Below are 17,305 nucleotides of genomic sequence, written 5' to 3'. Positions count from 1 at the left end.
GCTGCAAGCATAGCTTTCCCATCAGGCCTAGGGACATCTTCTTCCAGCCACCACCTTTGTCCTTTCAAATTTTTCCTTTGGTTGTTTCTGCTTTGAATTTATTTTGCACACAGTCTGTATTTTCTAGACAAAGGGTCTGTGCTGGAGAAAGTCCCAGAGACAGGTAACTGTCTGACTTGAGAGGGCTTGGCTTGGCAGGCTCAGAGCAAGCAAGCTGGAGTCCTGGGAACAGGATCGTGCCATTGGCACAACCTCCAGAGGGACCCAAGGTGCAGATGAACAGAGTCACCAGCACTGCCTCAGTAGCAGGTTTTGTTCCTCCTCAGAACCCCTGTGTGTGAAGGAGTGAGAAAGGATGCTGGGAACAGCACCAAGTGGTATTAGCCTGTGGTTTTAGCCTGCCGTACAACTGGGCTCTGCTTTTGCAGAGGGGAGGAGATGTTTAGGCTGGAGGGCAAGGGGTTCGATGTTCCTGGGAGAGGAAGGGAAGGCATCGCTGCAAGGCTGCAATTTGACGGAGCTGTTCTGGATGACAGGTGATGTGCCTTCTCCCTGTTTAATCTCCCCAGGAAGCACTCGGTCATGTCTGCATTGCACCTAGCACTTTTTGGAGTCAGATCTGGTATGGGACATGTAGAGGTGTGCCATGCCTCAAGGGGAGTGTTGGACAAGGGCAGGGTTGGTATGTCTAGTCCATAACAAGTAGATACCCTGCTCCGGCTGTAGACAGTGTCTTGAAGCCTCAGCCTCTACTCTAGGATCACAAAGAAAAACCCACCACCACAGCCACTGGGGCAGGGAGTTGGGGTGAAGGAGATTATGTGTCTGTCCTGGACAGGCAGGTGGAGAATGAGGAAGAGGTCTCCTGCTCCACTGAAGAGCCTCACTGTGCTGTGATTGCAGCCAAGGTGGGCTTGTCTGTAAGAATGCAGGCTTTTTCCAGTGCCCCACCTGGAAAGGTATTGGAAGAAACCCAGCACCCATATCCCTAAGTGATCGTCAACAACTTCAAGTTCTACCCAGTTGTTCTTCAGGAGCTGTTCCCAGACAAAGGGGCTGGCCAGGATTCCCCAGCCTTTTATTTTGTTGGCCCCCAGGTCCCAAGTCCGAGCAGGATTTGAAGAGGGAAGGGGCGCTGATTACGCGGTGATTATGTCCCCATGACTGTCAGCCAGGACTAGGCTGTTCCAAGAGTCCTGCTTGGAGCTGACCTGCGATGTCTGGGTGACAGGAGACGCGTAGCCTTGTGGGGAGAGCTTCAGAGCCGACAGCACTGGGTGGTGGATGGAGGAGCCATGGCCGGACACGGTACTGAATGTCTGGAAGAGAGAGAGCACAGCAAGCTAGTAGGATGCTCCTGGGGGCCAAGGACCAGGGCTGGGGAGGGAATAAGGGAGTAAGACTCGCTGTTTCCCTAGGCCTGAGGGTCTGTATGCGTCCCCTTTGACTTCTGAGCACTGTCGTCAGAGGCACAACACAGGAGCTGTGTTGCTGTGCTTTCTCAGAAAGCTCTGGCAGCCACAGGAGACACTCTGATCACCACTTCCTGGTCAGATAGAGGTCTCTGGGTCAGACTGGGGTCACCCTCTCCATCCTGAAAGGGTCCTAGCACCCCTGCCTCTGCGGAACCAGGTTTTCTCTAGTTCGCTCTAATGCTCAAATATCGTCTCGAAACTAGGGTTAGTAGGACTGGAAAGGGAACCTGTGACTTCCTCATCCCCCAAAAGGCAGAGGAACAGGGGAGCCATCGTACCTGCAAGAGGGCCTGGCCCCTTAACTGGGCCATTCTGAGGCTCCCAGGAAGCTAGAGCTCATGAAAATAGCATCCCACCCTCTGTGGTTCCCAAGCCCCATGACAGATGACAGGGTCTTCCTGTCTCCTGCCACCTCCTCTGAAAATCCTTCAAGGCCAAGATCAAAGCTCTTCAAGTTCTAAAGTCCAAATCTGCTTCCAGCCCCACACTCAAGACTGACTCGGGGCAGTTGTGTCATCTGCCATATGCACCCCGGGACAGTCCCTGGGTCCCTCTCCTTGTCCCAAGAGATCACAGCACAGGAAGATGCTAAACCTGATGTTCTTTGTCCAAATCAGTGGAGCTGGACGGGAGGTACCAAGGGCTCAGAGGCTAGGCTGCTTGGAGCCCAGTAGCTCAGAGCCAGGCTACAGCTCCCCCCTCTCCCCACGGCAGGTCTGGCCACTGGGATCTAGAGTTTACTGGCCAATCAACTCTGACACCCCACCCACCTGGGACATGGAGCTGCTGTGCCCATAGTGAGATGACAGCCCAGGCTCTGTCTTGATGGGGCGCATCTCTTCACTGCTGCTGCTGCTGCTGCCTCCGCCACCGCTGGTGGCATTGGTGGAGTTGCTGGAGGTGCCGCTGGAGGGAGGGAGGCTCTCGCCAGGAGGACCTGCAAGGAGGCAGAGTCAGGAAACAGAGTCCAGCCACAGGGACAGAGGCCTTAGTTATATTTTCTGGGTTAGGGGTGGAGAAGTTTTCAAAATGGACAGAAGCATCAGAATTCCAAGGAGATCTTTTTACCTTCTTTTAAAAACAGCTGCAGACCAGACCTGTCACAGACTCTCTGTACGTAAGGATGCCATCAAACTGACATTCCTGCCTCTGCCTCCTGAGTGCTGGGTTCAGGAGCCTGTGCTGCCTTGCCCAGTGATTGGAATGCTGGGAAGTGAAGCCAGGGCTTTGTGTGTTCTGAGCAAACACACTGCCCACTGAGCTACATCTCCAGCCTCAAGGAGACCTTTTCAAAAGTGTCAATAATTCCCTTGTGACCCTAGATCCACGAGAGTACCCTGCAGACCACGTTTGTGTTTTGGGATTCATTCCACACCCTTGATAGTGTTTTTAAATGCAAATACTGTACATTTCAGGAAACAGCCTGAGGGTCTGTATTTACTTCTCTGTATAGCCACGCTGCTTGGGAAACGTAGAGATTACAAATGTCCTGTGTGCTCCAGAACGGGTTCTGCTATGGAATTTACTTTTCTGGATTTTGACTTAGGGGTTGAGGGCTATCCCACTGAACCCAGTGCCTGTTCTTCCTGTGCCTGGCACATGGGCGGGAGGAGGTTACCCAAGGGCTCCGCTGCGGCTCATTTCCTGTGTACCTGGAGCCAGGCAAACCGTAGTTTGGCAGTGTTCAGCAAAGAAGGCTCTGGGTAGGGAACATTAGTGACTTTCTTAATCTTAAGAAGGCACTGCCAAATGTAGGCACTGCTCATGCCCTATAAACCTAGCACTTTGGAGGCTGAGGTAGGAGGGTCATGAGTTCAAGGCTATCATGAGCTATGTAGAAACTATAAAGACAGAACAGTGTATTGAATAGACTGTCAGTCCTGGAGTGAACATTCTAGATCCCAGTCAGTAGCAATGTGATTTTAAGCCATTGCACTTGACTCTCGGTCTGCTTATGAGGAAGACAGATGCTTCTGTGGGGTCTTGAGAGGATCCCTGAAGGAACTTGTACAAGTTCAGAAGAGCACTGTGTGACATAAATGTACCCGATTATAGACCAGTCTGTCGGGAGCACGGCTAATGGGAACTTGTCTGCTTTGATCAGAGCATCAAAAAGTAGCAAATTCCTCTCTCGGGTCCTACACGGATCCAGCTTATTGCTAGGGTAGTCATCATACGGCTTCCTGGTGCTGACTTTTTACTGGGCTAATTCTTCTCTGAGGAGGGCGTTAGGGAGGAGGCTAACATCATGCCTTGGCTGCCGAGGCTGGCTGCCTACCAGAGGAGATACGGTTCTCACATGCTCTGGGAGCTTCTGACTTGCTCCATGCTTACACACAGATCTACTCCTCACCTGCTGGTGTCTTAGATTTATTCAGGTTCTTGGGCTTCCGTTTTCTGGTTTGAATGCCCTCCTTCCGCATTGCAAGAGGCCTGGGAACCTGAAGGGTTGAAAGTTAAATATATGAATTTCCAGTTGTAGAGTCTGCTATAGTACACACATACTCATTCACACACACACACACACACAAACACACTCACACACACAAACACACTCACACACACACATACACACACACTCACATACACACACAAACACACTCACACACACATACACACACACATACACAAACACACTCACACACACATACATACACACAAACACACACACACATATACACAAACACACTCACACACATACATACTCACACATGCACACTCATACACACATACACACAAACACACTCACACACACATACATACACACACTCACACACACATACACACAAACACACATACATACACACTCACACATGCACACTCACACACATACACACACAAACACACATACACACACACTCACACACACATACACACACACACACTCACGCACACAAACACACACGTAAATGAAGGTTTTTAAAAGAAGGACCAAGTGGATTCTAGTCTGAAGGGAAGATCAGTGTGACCTGCAGGATGGGAGAGGAGGCAGAGCTGAGGTCAGAGGGATAAAACATAGACACAGCAGGACAAGGCAGCCACTCACCCCGTGGAGCTTCATGTAGAGGCCGCAGGCATTGCACACAGGCTCCCCCTCGGCATTACGGCGCCACAGCGTTGTGGTGGTAGTCTGGCAGTTGGCACAGGAGAGGCCTACCCGGCGGGAGGCAGACTACAACATAGAAAGGAAATGTTTTGTGTCTAGCAAGGCTAGGCCAGATAGTCCCTTGGGAATCCCTTGGGCTAGCCTCAGCGTTATCTCTGTGTATCTAGACCACTCATAGGAACAGATGGAAGCCCCTGTCCACAGAAAAATTCTTCTCCAAGGTGGAACTCATGAATTCCAGTGCCTGGTGTTTGGGGTGTTTAGGGTGAGGAGTCTGATGAGCTTCAATGAGGAAGCTTCAGAACATATCTCTCTATTCCCCTTCCCTGCCATACACTGGGGTTGGTATTAGTCAGAGTCAGATGACATTAAAAAGGGAACATAGATGGAGGTAGCAGATACCTGGCCCTACCTCAGGCCTTCCCAACAGGGATCCACACCTACTGCTTTGCCTTCTTGAACTCTGGATTGTGCTAGGGGATCACTGAAAATAAGACAGCTCCTGATTTATGTTGGCTTTCAAGGCAAAGGGCCTGGAGACCAGGAGACCTGGATCTGGCTCCTCGTGGTCGATGGCTGTTTGCCAGTCGCTTTTCTGAGCCTCACTTTCCACTACTGCATTGTGGATTCGCTGGGCCAGCATCTTTGGAGCTAGTGCAAGCTTACTACTCTAAAGGTGTGAGAAGCTCCTTCCTTACTCCCACCTACCAAACCCCTCAGCTTATATCCTTTAATCCCAAAGTTTAAAACTGGGGAAGAGCCTCAAAGCCAAGTGAAGAGAGGAGAAGCTTACTGCTCTCCAGGCTGGTGGACCTAAGCCATAGAGGTTACTCACCAGCCGGCGCTGAGGCTTAATGAGGGGTCGGTTGATACCATTCATCTTGTGGTAGAGGCCACAGGCATTGCATAGGTAGTGTCCTGTCCCATCTCTCCTCCAGAGTGGGGTGGACATGGCCCCACAGTTGACGCACTCTCTGCCTTCTGAGAAGTCATCAAACATATCTACTGGGGGAGGACACAGGAGAGGAGACACAAATGATTACTTCTTTGTCTTGCTCAGAGACCTTTCACCTAGAAAGCAGGCAGAGGCTGTCTCTCCAGGAGACTGAGACTTCCTCACTTTGGACCTCATGGCCAATGGGTTCTGCTCTCCATCATCCAGATACAGCAGGGCTGCCTGAGAGTCGTCAGCTGTCCAGGTTCTAGAGAAGCCTTCTGAACCCACATCTTGCCTCCACAGCCTTTGTAGCATCCGCCTAACCTACTCAGACCCTTTTCTTCACTTCCCTCTTCAAAGTCATGACCATGCGATGATTTGAATATAAAATGTCCCCACAGACTTATGTTTTGAGCACTGGATACCCAGTTGGTGGCTCTATTTTAGGAGACTATGGAACCCAGCTAGGAGGTGGAGCCTGGCTGGCAGAAACAGATCACTCAAGGTTATGCTGAGACCCTTGTCCCCCCCCCCCCACACACTTTCTGGTCTGTGGTACTCTGAAACCTCCACAGTGTGCAGAGAGCCCTATCCGCCCCACTATGCTTCCCTTGCCACAGGGGACGGAATCCCCGTGAAATCACAAGCTAAAATAATTCTGTTATCTGTTAAGCAGTTTTTCTCGCTAGTGCGGTCATAATAATTGCAAAAGTAACTCATGCTGATTATTGTTCCTGTGATGGAATATAGAGGTATTTACACTGTAGGAGAGTTAGTGGTGAAACATAGAAAGAAAGGGCAGGTCACTAGCAGAGTTGTGAGCCTGTCATTTTATTCTGTCCTTTGAAAGACTTCTCATGTTGACACACACTTTTCCTAGTTGAAGTCAAGCTCATATGGTCGAGCCCTATCTTGCTTTGTTATGTTTGCTTAATGCCCTAATGTGTTACCACATTGGAAATGTATTATAAACTCCTCCCATTACACTGTAATAATCCACCATTGAAATGTTTCCCCACCTTTCACTTCTGGAATTCAATTGCTGCTTAATCCCTGCCTAGTTTCTGATATTTGTTTTGTAAATATGGGTCTCTTTGTACATAAATCTGCTTACCACTCTGAGTACTATCCTAGAAGGAGAATGTCTGGATCACAGAGTCTAGAGTTTTGTTTACATTCTTAAATTAACAGTGCTTAGTTTTCCCACATGTGACAGTTAGCTTTAACTGTCAACTTGGCACAGAACTATTGACAACCGAATTACCTTAGAAAAGAGTCTCAATGAGGGATGGTCTACATGGGATTGGCTGTGAGCATATGTATAGAAGATTGTCTGAATTAAGATAATTGATGTGGAAAGACCCAGCCCAGTGTAGGAGTCCTGAACTGTGCAAGAGTAGAGAAAAGGAGCGTAAGCCAGCAAGCATGGATGCATACATTCATTTCTCTCTGATCTTGACTGTGGATGTAACATGAACTTTTAACTCAAGCTTCTGCTACTGAGACTCCCTACAATGGTGGACTGTGACTTGGAACTGTAATGTAAAGTAAACCCCTTTCCTCTGTTTCTGTCGGGGCATGTTATCACAGCAACAGAAATGAAATTAAGATACTATTTTTAACCATATGCATGATCTGATGTTATCATTTGTTCTTTTTTTTTTTTTTTTTTTTTTTTTTTTTTGGTATATAGAGCATACAATGAAGACATTGAACATAATCCTTAGAACCTTAAAGTCCCTCAAATGTGTGTCAGCCCAGAAGGCTGTCATCTTCTGACATCCTTCCATTCACTAACCCTTCCCCTTTCTCTTCCACATCTGCACAATTCTACAATTGGTGAATCCCATATGTCTGTTCTCTTTGCCAAAGTGAGAGACGTAGGGTTGGTTTTCTCATTCCCTTTGACCTATATTAAACCTGGTTAAAAACTTCTAGAAGTCTCTCTAACTCATGCCATCTAAGTTTTCTGTCCCTAAGCACAGCCACCTTGGTCTCCAGATTGCCCCTTTCCTGATTCCAAAGGCAATGCTGAGTTCTTCTCTGGAGAAGCCAGTGGTACCCCTTAGAAGGCAGGGTTAAAAGTCCATTCCTCCTTTAGGCCCCAGACTTGGTGTTTGCCAGCTCCACTGTTCAGTAATCAGCACTAAGAGAATGTTGGCTGGAAAATGATAGGGCACCCTCCCCACAACTCTGGGTACATAAACAGTCATCTACACCTGCAAACAGGTAGCAGTGGGCACAGCAAGCAAACAGTGTACAGGTGTGAGGGGCTGTTTGCTCAGGCCAAGGAGTTAAGTAAAGCCAGCCAGAAGCTATTTTTACACCTGTGTCACGCCAAAGAACTCCATCAAGGTCACCTCTAGAGGTGACTCTTGCCCATGGACTGCTCTCTGCTGGGCCACCAGCAGCAGCACCAGCACCTTGCCTGTGGCCTGTCAGTCTTGCTCTTTCCTCTCAAAGCCCTCTCCTGAGAACAGTTAGAAAGGCCAGGAGTTCCCAGAGCCAGAAGCCAGCAGGGCCAAGACGTAGGTAGCAACTGGCAGCCTTTTGTTAGCCATGAACACTAGAGGGCACTACTGTCTCAAGATGTCACCAAACATAAGGCTAGCTTAACCCACACCTTGGCTTCCACGTTCACTGTTCTAGTCCAAAAGTACTGCAGCCTTTGACTCTGTCTGGCAGAGTATAAAATAAACTCCTATGTAGCCGTCATCCAACGATTTGTGGACAGTCTCATCTCACCTGTCCCTCTACCAGCTTAACTCATCCAGTACTACAGAAGGAAACTAGGTCCTGTCACTCAACCTCACCAGGATTTCTCCAATAGGTTCAGCTCCATGCTCTAACTATGCTCACACCAGTTTCTTCCCACCTCTGGTTCACTTAAACCCTAGGGAGAAATCTTCTCACCCACCCCCACCTCTGCGATCCAGTGCTGTTTGTGAGAGGGGAGACCCCACTTTCCTGCTCTCCCCCACACTTTGTACTTTTATGTATGTCGTCAAGGGAAATGGGCTGTGTCCGTGGGTTTCTCTCTGCTGCTCACTCAACCATCCTTGCTGTGAGAACTCAACACAAAGGTTAAGTTGGGGAACCTCAAAGGTGCAAGTGCACCTCAGAGAACAGGTGATACATTCTAACAATGGTTTTTCTACCCGGGTGAAGTCGCTGGACATTGGCAACTTATGTATTCGTCACCCACAAATGTTTAGCTAACACATGTGATTTAAACAATTTGACAGATGCCACAGGAGCTAAGAGGGTGCCAGAATGTTAGTGATCAGGGCTAACAGACTGGCCCTGAGAATCAATAGTGGATGACAAGATGACTTATTCCATTTTTGGAACTTTCACCTGGGCGTGGGCTTTGTAGCCGACTCCTGGTCTGGGATAGGAAATGTGGAAGTCCAACCAAGATAGACCTGTTAGTATCACACAGCAGCCAAAGGAGAGAGCAGATCAGGAAACAAAGACCCATGTTTCCTCAAGACACCTAGCCAGCCATGCCTGTATATGCAGTCTGCCATGAGATCTTACATCCACTGCAATGAAATGTTACATAGAAATGTTATTTTATAAAAATGATTTGTTTTATGTGTATATGCATTCTGCCTATATGGATGTATATGCACCATGTGTGTGCCTGGTTCCTGCAAAGATGAAAAGGCATCAACCCCATCCCCAGAACTAGAGTTACTGGTGGTTTCCAGCTACCATGTAGGTTCTGGGAACCAAACCCTGTTACTGTGCAGGAACGGCAAAGCCCTGTTCCTCACTGTGACTCTCCAGCCCCTACCAGAGGAACTTCAAATGATGAATACAAAGGTGACATAATGGGGTGCCAGGTGCTGACTATGGTTTGCAAATTGAAAAACAGAACATATAAGGTGTCCTGCAGTGGTGACAACAAAGGCTGCCCAAAGGTGGCTTTGGCTGGACTAATTGCGGGGGTGGGGGGGTTGTTTTCAGGAAAGCCCTGCTCTAGAAGTAACTGCTCCTTGTTAAAATTCTGATTTTGAGAAAGAAGAAATGAGCAGCTTTCAACTCCACCTGGGTAGGGTGACATTTTATGCTCTTATGTATGACACAGAAATAAATCCCCCTTCCCCCCGTGGCTGAGAAGATTACAGCCCACCTCTGCCACTTAGTTCTTACTTTGGGGGGACAATGGGTGCCCAGCTATGAACTCCAAGTCACCGCTTCTTACTCTTTGACTGGAAAAGTCAGGGTGTACCTTCCCAGGTTGAGGGCCCAGCCATGGCTCTAGTCTGTGACAGCCTGCCTCCACCTCCCATCCCCACCTCTCTCCAGTCCTGGTCTTGGTCCACCCACTGGGGAACAGTGGGAATTTGACCCTAGAAAGTGAGTCAGCATCTCAGAGAGGACAGTCTTGTAATAATAGCTGCAAAGCACTTAGCAAACAAGAGAGAAAATGTCCAACAATGGCTGTGGAGTGCTGTGCAAACACCCAGGGGGATGCTGATGATGGATTATCCTGAGGTTGGGGGAGAGGGGCTGAGGGAGGGACAAAGGAAATAGGGGGACATTGAAAACACACTCGGAAGAGAAGACTTAGAAATCCAATGCTTTCTTTAGGTGACCAGACTTGGACCCTTAGGTTTCCCAACTCCTTTGAGGCTGCAGGCTACGAACATTGGAAGCAAAAGTTCTCAGTAGAGATGTAGGAGTTCTCAAAATTGCTGTTTCATCGGGAATGGGGAATTCCTTTCTAATCTCAAAGATGGGGACCTAACTCCTCACTCCCACCCCATACCCTACTTTAAACATTTTTCTCTTTCAAATGGGAATCCTTGCTGAAGGATGAATATTTCTAGAAACTCTGGCAAGCTATAGCCACCCACATGTCTGGAAGGAAAATGGGGCCCTGACTTCTTGAGGCTAATACAATCAAAGGTAGGAACCAACCTACTCCTGCCTGTCTATTCATCATGTAGAACTCACCCATAAGGCTCTGCAAATCACAGGAAGCAAATGTGGACTGGGAGAAGGACAGAAGGAGGAGAAAAGGAGAAAGAAGGAAGAAAACCAGGTCAAGCCAGCAGCACCCTCTGGGCACATTGGAGAGCAGGGTTGGTCCCTTCACCTTTGAGAAACAGTCCCAGGTAGCTGATACTCCATTTCCCTTTGGGGGTCACACACCACTCGTACCCCCGCTGTGGATGGGTTCTTCCAACTTTTTATCTGTTGGTGGGGAGCAGAGTCTGAGCCAAAGCCTGTTCTAGAGGAACATTGGCTCCATGCTTGGGTGTGTACTTGATGTGGTCTTTTCTAGACTTCTGCAGCTCAAACTTTTACCTCCTGTCATTATAGACTGACCCCCAGGGGCAAGTGCTGAACACGTGGGTTTAGCCAAAAAGTTGGAGTAAAATCTTTTTCCAAAGGTGCCTTGGCCCAGCCGAGAACACACAGCTCAAAGCAACTGATTCTATTGATGTATGGCAGACTGCCGTGAATCTGGCCTTCTGTATGCTCTTTCTCCCGCTGCCCCAGATCACTGTGTCACATACTCAGAAAAGGGCAGCACTCAGTGGTCATTTCCAGGCTTAGGGTAGCTAGCAGCTAGCAGGGGTAGGGAAAGAGCCAAGAGAAGAGAATCCAAAAAGGCAAATCTTCAAGGGAGGCGGGCAGACTCAGCCTAGACTGAATGCCAGGGACCTTTTTCCAGGCTTGGGGGGTGGCGGGCTTCAGGAGTGAATCTGCAGCCCCACCCAAACAATCCTTGCAGAACCCCAGCCTTATACACAGCCAAAGTTCAGTACATTGAGTCTAGATTTCCTGACAGGCCTTGGTCTATCCCTGTGGCTGGTGCCTGAGTCTGGGGAACAAGAAACAAACAAACCTTGGGGGTTTTCTGGCAGCAGCTAAGCCTAAGCGAGCTTCGATCCTCTGGGCTCTATCAGACTGCAGCAGAAGCTCATGACAGGAGGAAGGGCCATAGCTCCTATGGTACTCAAATGGTGTTAAAGTGCCTGTTTTAGAAACTCAGAGAATGCGGAACATCAGTAGTTACACAGCAAGGCCTTGGGCGTGTGCCCTGTGAAGGCTTCCCTAACCTCTACTTCTGTGGGGAGAGCATAATGCTAGTGTCCATGTGGGACAAGCTCAGGGCCTATGGGGACTCTAAAATGTGACTCGGGTCCTGAGACAGCATATATATATATATATATATAGGCAAGGACATTCTAGATGAAAGGGAGGGGGGAGGGAAGGAGGGAGGGAAAAACATCACCAAAGTGAACAAAGTAAATGTGGTGGTTTGAATAAGCTTGGCCCAGGGAGTGGTGCTATAAGGAGGTGTGGCCTTGTTGGAGGAAGTGTGTCACTGTGGGGGCGGGCTTAGGGAGCTTCTTCCTGGCTGTCTAAGGATGCCAGTCTCCTCCTAATGGCCTTCAGATCAAGATGTAGACCTCTTTGCTTCTCTAGCACCCTGTCTGCCTGGACACTGCTGTGCTTCCCGCCATGATGATAATGGACTGACCCTCTGAACCTATAAGTCAGCTCCAATGAAATGTTGTCCCTTATAAGAGTTGCCTTGGTCACGGTGTCTCTTCATAGTAATGGAAACCCTAACTAAGACAGGAAGAAAAGAAGAAAGGGGAGGGGAGATGGGGAATTAGACAGGAAAGTTGAGGGACAAATGATTAAAGAGAAAATCTTCAGCTTATTGCTAAGAGCTGATGCTCAGAGGCCTCACATAGCACAAGCAGGCACGGTCCTGCAGGAGCAAGCATCTGTCTTCCCTCTGAGGACCAGAAGCTCTTCTCTCAGAAAGTCCCAATCTAAACTACCTACCACTCCTGCTCCTACCTGGCCTGTCACCACTGGGTCATGATTTGAGGTCGGCCCAGGGCAAGGAGCAACTGAGGGATGGTTTGTTTATTAGCTGTGGCTTGGAAAAGAGACATCATCTTCTAACTACTAATCTTGTGGCTTCTGTGCCTGACCCAACGCTTTCTGCCCAGGGTCTATATCTGGCTGTTGTTCAAAACTTAGTCTCAACAGGATGTGTTAGCAGCAGAGCCAAGAAAAGTCCAGGACCCAAACATGTCCTCCCAGCATGTCTGGTCTCCAAAGCTTTGGGGGCAACTTTGTGTCATTGCCCCAAAGCATAGTCACTAGAAGAATGCTCCCCAGCCTCTATCACTGTTGTTAGCAGGCCTTCCGGAATATGATGAGAACAGGCTCCCCTGCGCAGTTCAGGACCCACCACAGAGCTCCAGAAGAATACCTGGGCCTCAGCCATGATCCTGCCCTGGACGCCTGTGTTCTGCAGTGCTGGGCCCATGCAAGCACCATGGTATCAAAACCCACAACTTCCTTTGTCCCAGCTAGACCCTCCCAGATGAGGTACTCAAAGGATGCTCAGAACATGGTTCACAAAATCCTGCCACCACAGTGTCTCCCGTGACTGGGGACACCCCAGAGGTCCCCCAGGCTTCAGGTTAACAGCCATTAGCTTGGCTGCACTCACAGAGTCCCAATGAATGATCAAGCAAAAGGCTTGCTGGTTTCTGCCCAAATGGTGCCCTCTCTTTCCCCACCCCCAACCTGGCCATCAGACAGCTGTGCAGCACCTCACTCCTTCCCACGTGTGCGCTCGCGGGTGGTGAGGCTCCTGGGGAGTGCTACAGCGAAGGTGGACCGAAAGCAGGCAGTGAAGGGCAAACGTCTTCATGACTCTTCAGAGCAAACCAAGGTCCAGAGAAGACCCTTGACCTGAGGGTGAGAGGCCAGTGACCTAATCCTGCCCCGCCCACCACACTGCTGCCCTCTGGGTCACTCTACCTGTAGCAGTCTGCATACAACATGATCTCCGTCTACACTGACCCATGGGGCTCCAAAAGGATCTGAACCTCCGAGTGTCTCATGGGGCAGAAGAGTCCCCAGGAGGGTGATACAGATTTGAGTGGCCTCTGTTCCTGGCCACACTTGATACTGGTCTAGAAGAGTTATCTCTGCAGCATGAGAAGTTTGCAAGAACACACCTGTACACATGTGCACACACGTGTACAAAAACGTGAATGCACATATAACTGTATGATTAATGTATATCTGTGGGAAAGAGTACCACATTGCATAATCACCACTCCAATAATTGACTGAAAAATTCTCCAAAGGGAGAAAGGGTTATTTTAAATATCTTCATGGCAAAATCATACTGGAAATGACCCAGCCACTCAGTGATCAGAACAAGGAAGGAAAATAAGTTTCAGTCAAAAAAAAAATTGGAGTAGAGTTTTTAAAAGTAAGTTATATTAGAAATACTAAGATTTCCTTCCTCTTATATCATTTAAAGTAATTAAATGGTCAAGCAACTAAACAGGTAAGTCTTCTTAGCATGCAAAAGATGGGAGACGTCTACCCCCCTCCTAATTCCTTGGATATTCACATCTCAAAATTTAGATGGAAAGAGCCAGTTGTGATTGTGCACACCTGTAATCCCAGCACTTGGGAGGTGGAGGCAGGGGGATTAGATGTCTAAAGCTTCCCAAATCGATGTCTCAGTTGAAACATCATAGGATACATGAGACTCTGTCTCAAAAAAAAAAAAAAAAAAAAAAAAAAATGATGGGGGCCAGTGATGTGGCTCAGCTGGTAAAGTCATCTTCTGACAAGCCTGATGACCTGATAGGAGAGAACCAAATCCTGAAAGCTGTCCTCTGACCACCTCAGGAGAGCCATGGCGCGCCCATGAAAACAAAACCAAACAAAAAATAAAAGGGTAAATAAACACCTCAGGACCAAGATTCTCCTGTTGAGAGCAGTAACCTCACCAGGCTCACGAGCCCACCGTTGCATCGTGTTTTCTACAGAGGGAGAAGGAAAGCTCCCCCTTCAGGGTACAGTCCCAGCAAGTGTGTGTGAATGATGCTGCCAACCACACTGTGGACAAGGCCCAGCACTGCTCCCGTCTCCTCCAGTCACCGCTTTGTGTTCCCGTGTTCCTTCCCAGCATCCTCCCAGCCTACCTCCATCTTTTCTGGGTGCCCTGGGGAGAGGGTGAGAAAAGCATCCAGGCATGTGACAGGAATCTTGGCACAGCCCAGGGCAGTGGCAACTTGGCATTACCAGATCCCAAGTATAAATGGTGTGTACAATTCGATCCAGCTATGCCATTTCTAGATACGTGTGCTCTGAGTGTATAGACCCTTGTGTAAGTGGCTTCTGAGAAGATTCATCATCTGCAGTAGCAGAGACTAGGAAGGCAACACAAACATCCTTCCCCGCGGAACTGGTTGCTTCAGTGAGGACACATAACACAGTCAGAAAGCCTGAAGAACTGTGTATTGATCTGAAAGTCTGTCTATGGTAAAACATCAAAAGCAAAGTACAGGGCAACACACACGGTGCCTCCCACCAAAGGGAGAGAGAGGCAGGAAAGAGCCTAGAGATGGATCTGTTTGTAGTCACAGTGCAGACTCTGGGAGGGTGGGGCAGGAACAGTAACACCAGCCACTTCCAGAGAGGCATCTCAGTGGCTCAGGGACACTTCTCACTCAACACAGCCCTTTTTGTCCTGTGAATTTATTCCCAATGAACACTAAATAGTTATTTTGTATGGTCAGTAACAAGACTGAATACCCCACAGACTGGTGTCATCTCTGCTCCATGTAGAAGAAATATTTTGAAATCAGGCAAGTTCTGTCGTGTTCTGATTTTTTTCCCTTCCTGCCCTACCTTCCCATGAAAGTATCTAATTTCACAAGTGTGAAAAGACAATCTCTTTCCTAAGTGGTCCCCAGCTTTGCTGTCCTGTCACCTTTTCCTGACCCTTCATTCCACACAAGAATCCCCCAACCCAGTTATGTGAGTGCACACAGCCCCCAGGGCTGTTGATTCGGCTTGGTAGGCAAGCTAGTGACTTTACTAGGAAGCCTGAGGCAGGACTTTCCCAGGAGTGTCTTAGGCCAGGCCACCTTGACTATCTGCCTCTGCGCCAGTCCGGAGTACTGCAGGCTGGCAGTCTAGACGGAAACACTGAACAAATTGCCAGGGTTGCTCCCTTGGGGATGAGACAATGAGTCTTTGGGGAAACCCTTTTCCTTCCAGGCTTGCAGCCACAGTCAGAAGGAAAACAACTTCCTCTCTCCGACAGAATGGCAGCAGCCAGCCAGCCAGAGGGGAGATTTATGGAGATATAATGTGACCTCTTTATTGCCCTGAACACTAGGGAGGTGTTTCAGGGGAGATTTACGCCTTTTCGAAGGGGAGGGGAGCCAGAGCGCTGAATGTGTCCACCAAGTCTGTTTCCCCCTCTCAGAGTTTCTCAGGGATTACTTAATCAAACCAAGGTTAAGTCCCAATCGCCCACACTTAACATCTTCTCCTGTTAATCCGCCCGCCTGGTTACCCTGAACTGCTGCAGGAGTTCTGCACGGATGTGAGTCCGATGTGAGCAGGCAAGGTTCTGTACCGTTCTGAGTTTGGTAAACCAAAAAAAGAAAAAAATAAAAATTAAAGACAATTCAACTCTATTCTTCTGTAGGGTCAGGAGATTGAACTCTCTCTGGCAATTGCCCCTGAGCAGTTGAGAGTTTGTGTGCCTAGGCATGGAATCTGTTTTTATCGAAGAGGATGTTATAGGGAGGGCTGAGTGTGGGGCTGCAGAGATGGCCCAGCTGCTAAGAGCACTGGATGGATTCCCAGCTCCACACAGAGGTGGTGTCTGTAACTACAGGTCTAACCCTCTCTGGTCCCTAAGGGCATCAGTCCCAGACAGACATGCAAACAAAACATTCATAACATAAAATAATGCATAGCTAAGGTTCTTCCTATCTAATTTAAAAATTATTCTGGTTAATAGATCAAATGCTGTTTTCACATTAACACTTTTTTTTTCTTTTTTTTTTTTTTTAGGGTTCACAGCCTTTATTGGTACAACAATGAACACCAAAGAAAACGTTTACTATCATCCCGGGGGGGTTATGAAGACGTGAACGCCACTCAGTGAAAAAAAGCTCACATTAACACTTTTGGGAGTGTTTTTTTTTTTTTTCCTTTCTTTTCTTTTCTTTTCTTTTCTTTTCTTTTTTGACATTTGTTTTCAAGTTCTGGAGAGCCTTTCTTTAAAGAAAATTAAAGTTAGCTAGGCTAACTTTATTTTAATTTAACTAATTAACGGTGGTGCACACCTTTAATTTCAGTGCTTAGCAGGCAGAGGCAGGTGGATCTCTGAATTGAGGCCAACCTGGTTTATGGAGTGAGATCCAGGACAGCCAGGACTACACAGAGAAACCTTCTGTCTCAAACAAACAAAACAGCAAAGACAAAAAGTAAAAGGGAAGAGAAAGGAAGGAAGAAAACAAAATTAAAAATTAAAGTATCTCCAAAAGACAGAGTCACACAGCTGATTAGTGTAAGGGTTCCCTGTCTCTTCCTGGACACTTTGTAACATCCTGAGGATGGCCCTGAGGATGGCCCTCCAACTCCAACTCTCCCAGGGAGCCCATGAGTGCCCAAGTGTCACTGTTCTTTCCTACTAAGGTGAGACTAATGCTACCCAGTTTCAAACTCAGAAACATCACTTGTCATTAACGGTGAGGGCTGTGGGAAACAGAAGCAACCAGAGATGGGAACGCTTACCACAGTTACTTTTGTTCTCTGTCTGATCTCCACAACTTGAAAATAAAGTCTGCAGAAAAAAACTGTTCCTAACTCTCTGCCTGCCAACCCACCTGACTTGAGACTCTGTCATGATGTTCTTTGTTACCGTACTTTTAGGCTTTCTCCTGATTTATACCTAGAAGTTTGTACTTAAGCTAT

General features: G+C 48.1%; 1 protein-coding gene across 3 annotated transcripts in view; it reads right to left on the bottom strand.

Annotated features, from left to right (window-relative positions):
- Positions 1 to 1,139: 1,139 nt before the first annotated feature.
- The window catches only part of GATA4 (GATA binding protein 4), a gene marked incomplete at both ends in the record, with an annotated part of 38,232 nt that continues 22,066 nt past the window's right edge, over positions 1,140 to 17,305 (bottom strand). The window contains 5 exons of one of the 3 annotated variants that reach the window (XM_080926978.1): positions 1,140 to 1,319; positions 2,246 to 2,412; positions 3,829 to 3,916; positions 4,522 to 4,647; positions 5,417 to 5,586. In XM_080926978.1, coding sequence (XP_080783104.1) covers positions 1,140 to 1,319; positions 2,246 to 2,412; positions 3,829 to 3,916; positions 4,522 to 4,647; positions 5,417 to 5,586 — 731 coding nt within the window. Of the gene's footprint in view, positions 1,320 to 2,245; positions 2,413 to 3,828; positions 3,917 to 4,521; positions 4,648 to 5,416; positions 5,587 to 17,305 lie in introns of those variants that run through there. The other 2 variants (XM_080926979.1, XM_080926980.1) reach the window with 2 other exon arrangements.

The sequence above is a fragment of the Micromys minutus genome (genome assembly GCF_963924665.1).
Source record: "Micromys minutus genome assembly, chromosome: 12".
NCBI lineage: Eukaryota > Metazoa > Chordata > Mammalia > Rodentia > Muridae > Micromys > Micromys minutus.
The sequence above is the reverse complement of the archived record's forward strand: the minus strand, read 5'-3'. Positions and strand labels throughout refer to the sequence as shown.